General features: G+C 32.5%; 1 protein-coding gene across 2 annotated transcripts; it reads left to right on the forward strand.

Annotated features, from left to right (window-relative positions):
• Nucleotides 1-2506: 2506 nt before the first annotated feature.
• Nucleotides 2507-4634, forward strand: LOC125385027. Of its 2 annotated transcripts, none has more exons than XM_048405513.1 (3): nt 2507-2921; nt 4039-4099; nt 4374-4634. In XM_048405513.1, the coding sequence occupies exons 1-3, from the start codon at nt 2560-2562 to the stop codon at nt 4587-4589; spliced, it is 639 nt and encodes a 212-aa protein (XP_048261470.1). In that variant the 5' UTR covers nt 2507-2559; the 3' UTR covers nt 4590-4634. The 2 variants fall into 2 exon arrangements, 1 of the variants encoding a protein (XP_048261470.1); XR_007223958.1 differs by lacking the exon at nt 2507-2921 and adding an exon at nt 3753-3915.
• Nucleotides 4635-7691: the final 3057 nt, after the last annotated feature.

Here is a 7691-nt window from a genome sequence, read left to right on the forward strand (position 1 = left end):
GGATCAGAAAACTTCGATAGACCTAACGGCCATCAATATATTAGGTTGTGTTTTTCTTTTACAAACACGTCTTTTACAACGATGCATCTTCATACAACATGAAACCTATTTTGACAGAACAAAATGGATCATACGTAATTCGATAAAATAATATAAAACGAAAAATGTTGTGCATCCATTATTTCCTTATAAAACGAAAGAAACTTTTCGAATGACCTAATATTTCGACATCACAGTCGTTGATCGTCAGTTAGCCACCGGAGAGTCAAGAGTGAAGAATCGCTAAAATCGAGAGTTGTCATATCGCACGACTGCTTTAAGATCAAGTTCGAGTTCAATGATCATCGTTTTCTGTTTAATTCTCTTTGAAGCGTGTATCATTTGTAGCATTATGTCAACTTCGCGATCCATTTGCTCAGCAAGTACTATCTTCAATAACTAAATCGTTTTCAATTAGTTAAACCTTTAGTGTCCTATTTTCCTATTCACTAAACGACATTTTTAAGTATATCAATATTATACCAATATGTAGAAGTTTATATTTCCAAAATACCTGTCTTTAAAAGTAAAATAATAGCAAACAAGGCAGTAAATAAAGTAAACGATCGTATTGCTCAACAGTCTTAACAAATAAAGCAACGATGCTAAATGTAACAAAAATTGCTCCATAGCATATGTCCTCACAATTAAATTACGAATTAAAAAGCAGAATAGGAGTAAAATTAAGAAATCGAATGTAAGCAAATGAAAGAATCATTCTGTATTATGTTTCCCTCGCTAGTGGCGGGATAGTCAAACTTTTAATAATGATAGCGTCTCTTCAATCAAGAAATCACACATCCAAAAACTTTTACCTCGTAATAACGGTATTATTATACCATCGAATAAGTAAAAAATTAACACTCACCAAGAAAACGGTATAAGCAACGAAGATTTACAGCTTGGCCTTCGCGAGACAATAGTGGTGGTTGGCGCCAGACAAGTGGTCGAGAAGAGTATGCCCTACTGCGCAGTCATAGGCATAGATTGTGCACCCGAATTGTCCCGTCTGTCGATGGATATTACCTGCAACGACCTCCGTGATACATTTCTTGCGCTACGCGGATAGGTGCACCTGTTTGCGTGCCACTTAAAATCGCGTGCGCACGAAACAGCTCGAGAATTATCCACGAATTCTACGAATTCGCAGATACTAATCGCTTACCAAAGCAATCCACCTTGAATGTCTTGCTATCAAAGAGGCGATTCAGTACTGGCAGCATTAGTTAATCGGTAGATACTTCACTGTCCTTTCAGACCATAAACCGTTGGAATCAATGAGAATCAAAGCAAGAACCGATGAAACTTTTGGAGACCTGATGCACTACTTATCGCAGTACGACTTCAAAGTCATCTACTCACCAGGAAAACACAACATAGAGGCAGTCGCACTATCCAGGAACCCCGTCTTAGAAAGTTTTGAGAACGAAGAAGAGGTTTTGAAAGTAGCGAATATTATAAAAAGCAAGATATAATCCGAGATCAGAAAGAAAACAGAGAAGATATTAAAAATACGAAAGACCTTATAAAAAAATCAGAGATTTTTTTTAAAAATATTAAAGGACGCCAACGTATATTCGTCTCACAAGAGTTTGGCGAGCATATCATAAAGACGGTGCATGATTTCTTTGGCCATGTTGGAAGGAATCACATATTGAAAAAAATCCGATCCTTTTATTATTTCAAAAATATGGACCGAATTGTCGACAAATTCTGCAAACAATGCGAAACTTGCATTAGGAATAAAAGCAGAACGAGAAGACCGATCGGGCTTATGTCGAGACTAGGACCAGCGAGGAAACCGTTTGAAATAATGTCATTCGATACGGTCCGAGGTTTTTCCAACAACAACTCACCAAAGAAGTATATGCATATACTCATAAATCACTTTTCAAGGGCTGTTTTTAAGTCCACATCGAAAACACAACGCGCGGAAGATATCATAAAACTTATAAACTCGACAGGAGAAACTGACTCCATAAAAATTATCCTTGCAGACCGATACCCAGCGATGACATCCAAGGAAATTCAAGAGTACGCGAGAGAGAAAAACATTAAATTAATTTTCACCTCGACAGACTGTCCATCCTCCAATGGACTAAACGAGAGGGTAAATCAAACATTAGTAAACAGAATCAGATGCAAGATCAATTCGAAAAAAAAAAGAAACTGGACAAAGATCGCAGAAAAAAGCGTAGAAGAATACAATCAGTGTAACCAGACACAGTGTAACGGGATTTGCCCCAAATCACTTACTGTATGGGAAAATGATCGAAATCATCCCTAAGGGAATAACAGAGAAGAAGATAAACTTAAAAAGAGACAGAGAAGAAGCATTTAAAAACTCAGCAAGAAATTTCGAAATCAACAAACAAAAATACGGCAAAAAAAGACGAGAACACGAGTTCAAAATTGTTGATACGGTCTTCACCCACAACGGAAACAGAATGAATAGAAATAAGCTGGAAGAAATTAGGAAAGGATCTTTCAAAATTTTGAGAAAGATTTCAAACTCTATATATGAAGTGGATAACGGTAACCGGAGATCTGAAGGGAATTTCTTCAAACTGGCCCGGAAAAACGACCGAACAGAAAGGAAATCGATCGAAGAGCTTCCGTTCCAACAGCTTCGACGTGTCGACATTGCACGGAGCTAAAAGTAAGCTTAGCGGATCCTCGAAAGCCGCTATTTCGACCTTTATGTCACCGTCGAATTGGTTCACGAAGAGACACCAACCGATGTCGAAGAAGCCGGAAGATTTGGTAACGCCCAGTTTAAGTCTCAAGTTGGATAAATCGAAGGTAGTGAAGGCGGTGAAGTCGTATGGGACAAACACAAAGTCGTATGGGACAACACTAGTGGAACCAAAGTGGACGCTCAGGTAAGTTGTATTTCTCGTTACGATATCGTTTCTTGTTTAAGAGCCATCGTAGGTGAAAGGGGGAATGAAAAAGAAAATCGTAAATCGTAAAATCTCTTCCAGAGAATGCACTTTATCGTAAAAATTAATAAAGTCAACAACAACGTGAAATTAAATAATTCTTGTTTGATATTCTGTATTATCGATATAGGTGAAACGTGGAGAAGATAATTTGCAATCATTGCGGACAATATCGCAGTGACATTATTATCAATCGGCAATATTAAAGATAAAATTCATATGGGATGAAAACAGAGCGTCAAAAGTGGTTATTTTCCGATCTTCTTGCGAAGGGAAGAATGTTTAAGAACGGCTCTCAGCAAGGAATAAAAAATGTTATTACAGTTCCATTTTCGTGTTCGTTTTTTTTCTACATGATCCATGTGAAATAATTCTTCAGATGCTCTGCTGGTAAATGAATCGACGATTGTAATAGAGGAAATATGAAGTACAGCGAGATCGTTGTTGATTATTGTTCTACACCGATATCGACAAAATAATTCTTCGACAACTCTATTGATAAATCAATTGTAGTTTGAAATCAAACGAATCTGAAGTACCATTAGTTTGTTGCTACGAGAACAATAGCCACCAACGATCTCGCAGTAATTCTGATTCGTTCGATTTTAAACTTCAATTGTTTTACCGTGTAGCGCGTAAGTTTGACCTCTGCTTAATTTTTTCATCTCTACACTCATCTTTTTCAACTTCCATGTCACATTTCGTATAAATGCTAATAATTCTTTGTTTTTTTTTTTTTTTGATAAATTCTCTTAAACGTCGCACAAGAATTTTTCGTTCGCGAGGAGGTGCAAAAATGGCCACTTTTTGACTTAAGTCAAAATTTGCAAATTTGGGGTTAGCCCCAACTTAACCACACTTTTAATCCAACATGAATTTTATTTTAATATTACTGATCTCTGATGGTGGATCTGCGATACTGTACTTAATGATTGTAAACTATCTTATCCACTTCTCATCTATATTAATAATATAGGAATATTAAATATTATTAGGAATATTAGGAATATTAAATAACAGTTAAATACTGAAATATATGTTATTTGATTTGTTTTAGAACGAAGCTCATTCTCTGGAGTGAAACTTTTAGTTTCTCTTTCTTACGCGATAAAGGAGAGGTGCAAGGATTTAAATATTTATAACATTATGACCTTTATTCTTTAAGCACGAAAATATTTTAAATACAAGCATATAAATATTACATATAAATATTTCTATTTACATATACATCAAGTAAATTTACATATACATTTTCATCTTGGTAAAAAGAACGTGTAAATTATCGTATTTACTATTACGTATTTTAACGCGAAATCTCGTTTCATAAAAATTTTCATTCAAATACGTAAACACATAATATTCATAAATTTATAAGAACAATTTTGTCCGTAGGTATTTGGTAGCGCAATTGAGAAGATGTTAACGGCGCAAAAGGGAAACGATACGGGGGCTTCCGGGTCGAGCGGAAAGCCCTCGGTATCTCCGAACAAACCAATGTCAGGCAAAGTGACAAATTGGTTTTCAAATACCAAGAATCAAAATCGGAATCAGACGGAATCCAGCGAACCGTCTCTCTGTTCTTCCCTAAAGGACCTATTCAACAATTAATGGGGAAGAACAAATGCTAATAAATGTTAAGTGTCTCTAGTTTAATTAACACTTCTTTATCTTTATCTTTATTAACACTTATTTATTTAAGAATTTATTCAGAGATTAACACGACCTAATAGATGACTGACAATCTGGTGTAATTCAAATTAACGAGCTATACTTTCCTTGTACTTTCTTATTGCTATACCTCTACAATATTCTTTTATCGTATCTGTCGATTTTAATCTCACACAAATATCTAATAAATGTGTATACAGTAGTTGACGAAAATATTAGATAGAAGATTTCTGCGAATATATATTATGTTTGTTAGTGTTTTTCTTCACTTCACTTCAATGTAACGAGACGTGTCTATCATGATTACACCGGTAAAAATTGAGACTAATTTGGAAATATATATATGGAAACTAGAAGATGCTTATTCCAGACGTACACATAGCAAAAAACTAATGTACAATGTAAAGAGTATTTTTAAACATATGATTGATTAGGGATAAAAATGCTCCTACTAAAAATATTGTGACTTATTTATACAATACATAATTAACTGTCCAAATACCGATGGTAATCAATAAGCATCTTATAATTCCTATTTACATTCGTTTCAAAAGTTTCTTTCGTTTCATAAGGAAATAATAGATGCACGACACTTTTTGTTTTATATTATTTTATCGATTTATGTATGATCTATTTTGTAGTAATAGAACAAAACGAAAGAAACTTTTTAGACAGCCTAATGCATCTTGAAATTCATGAAAAACTTCAACAAAATATTCATGGAAAGTTTCTGTAAGCGTCCGAGTACTTTCGTGAGCCGTTATATGTATAATAATTCGTCACAATGTTAGTGATAGCTTGGAAAGTGAACTATTTTTATTATACATCTTTTTACTTTCCATATTACGCTCATAGATACTCTAAAACGCCGCGATACTAACTCTTATCTATCATGTTTACGAATGCCTATAATTTGTGAAACCGCTTCTGATTTTACGGAAATTTTGCAGTTGCTTGATGAATGAAACAGATTTGTTAAGAGAATCACATGTTATAGATACCTGAACTGTGATTTATTTAATATATCTTTTCTGATTTGTTATCCTGCAACATTTCCATGTTTTACGAAGCTTTAAATTAAATTTCACAAGTTTATTTTCCTTAAGCTAAAGACGATGCTGGTGAAATATTTATTTCTGAAGTAAAAAGTAAAAATATAGCTTACATATTGCTTGTATTTAATCATGTATTACGATTAATCCTGTTGCGATACTCGTATATTTCAGTTAGGCTCTGGTTTTAGTAAAGAAGAAAGATTTATAATATCTTAAGAGGATGTTTAGCATGAAATCATGCTAATAAGAAGTTTTTCCTGTTTTTCTTCAGGCTTAAAATATTTTTTAATGTTGTGAAAAAATTGGGTTGAAAATGAATAAAAGGGTGCAACAGGGTATTTAAACAAACTAATATCTCTTATATGAATAAGTCGAGTGATATGCTGTAAATTATTTTCACAAAAAGACACCCATTTTTATTATTGTTTTCTAAACAAAATTCAATATGATTTGTTATACCTGTAATAGGAAGTTTCTTTAACTAACATTTAGTTATCGATCCTATTTTTATTGAAGTTTAACAATACTGTTCAATGTTAATAATTATTAATTTATAAGTGAAGGGTAATTCCAACGAAGAAAGATATCATTTGCAAACAAATAGTTTCAGATAAAATCAGCATTGGTACTGTAAATTTAAGATATTATAAATCTAATATGTATTGTATCGCAAAGCGGGATTCATGATGAAAAATTAAATATAAAAGTCCATGAAATTTCGCAAATTTAAACATCTCAGTTGATACAGCTTTAATAAATGTGGACAAAAGTTTAGTCTATCTCTATATTTAAATAACGCATGATATTTAATTCTACAGTATAATTAAACAAAGATTCGAAGCTGAAAATTTCGAAATATAATTGAACAATATATCGTACAATAAATGTTATATGATGTTCTGTAAAGGAGAATTGCATTTTTATGAAGAGAATCAAAGATAAAAGAGATTTTTGTTGAACGATACGACCGTTTCGAAATTCCATTTTGATCTTGTGTATGTATAGTGTATCTCGTACAAAAGATATTAGAACAAGCGTCCAGTCATAATGTGAAATATTAATCAAAATTTCTAATCTCGAGTGTTTCAAGCCCCAGAACTCATCTTAATAAATATAAGAAGGACAGATTAAATTCAATTTGATTTTTCTAATTTCCTCGTTAATAATTAAATATGAGCATCAATCAATCAATAGTTCATAATGCACGGTATAATGCGTGTATAACATTCATCTGATTTCAATTAACTTACGTTTAAGCAAAATAATTATTCGAACTAGTTTATCATTCACATTATTACACATTTTAATTGTATATATATCTAGTACAACATAGAAAGGATGTTTTAGGATTATGAGTATTCCTTTAATTTTTAAGAAGAACAATAAGTATGCATAGTATTTCTTTTATCTCATATTCTAATTTCACCACATTGAATTTTCTAAAGAAAGATGATCTATTTATTTTAGATAACGCAAATCCTTTATTTTGGATATGCAAAGTCAAATATATTTTTGTCAATAAAGACACAAAAAATCTTAGATGTCTAAATGTCAGCTTTAAGAACAGTAGACTTGCCTGCCTTCAAACTTAAATGTCCTTTCCAGTAGTAAAACTTAAATAACATTAACAACGGCAGTAATATTTACGCCTACAGATGGAGGATATTAGACTTCGATTAAAATACAAGTAGCTCAATAAATATGTGTCTAAGTACGATGGTTAAAGAATAACGATTCGTCATTCTTTATTCCAGCGCTTAATGCTATCCTTCTTTCAACAAATACAATCCTAGAACAATGCCGCTGAAGAGAAATGTTATGCGTGAATTTATTTGCCTTTGCGGGACTAAGGTTTATTAAATTATTAAATGAAAATATTAAATGAAAATGAATATGTATAATTGTGTGTATAAAAATTGATATATGTATGTATGTATAAAATATATATATGTATGTATATATATATGTCAGGTTGGCGTTAAGATTA

Source organism: Bombus terrestris, chromosome 4 (genome assembly GCF_910591885.1).
Source record: "Bombus terrestris chromosome 4, iyBomTerr1.2, whole genome shotgun sequence".
In the NCBI taxonomy this organism is placed as follows: domain Eukaryota; kingdom Metazoa; phylum Arthropoda; class Insecta; order Hymenoptera; family Apidae; genus Bombus; species Bombus terrestris.

Excerpts from the sequence above, each read along its gene's own strand:
- LOC125385027 (XM_048405513.1), top strand. The coding sequence starts at position 2,560 with ATGAAGTGGATAACGGTAACCGGAGATCTGAAGGGAATTTCTTCAAAC. Across the intron at positions 2,922-4,038 it reads GAACCAAAGTGGACGCTCAG|AACGAAGCTCATTCTCTGGA; the intron begins GTAAGTTGTATT and ends GATTTGTTTTAG. Across the intron at positions 4,100-4,373 it reads TCTTACGCGATAAAGGAGAG|GTATTTGGTAGCGCAATTGA; the intron begins GTGCAAGGATTT and ends TTTTGTCCGTAG.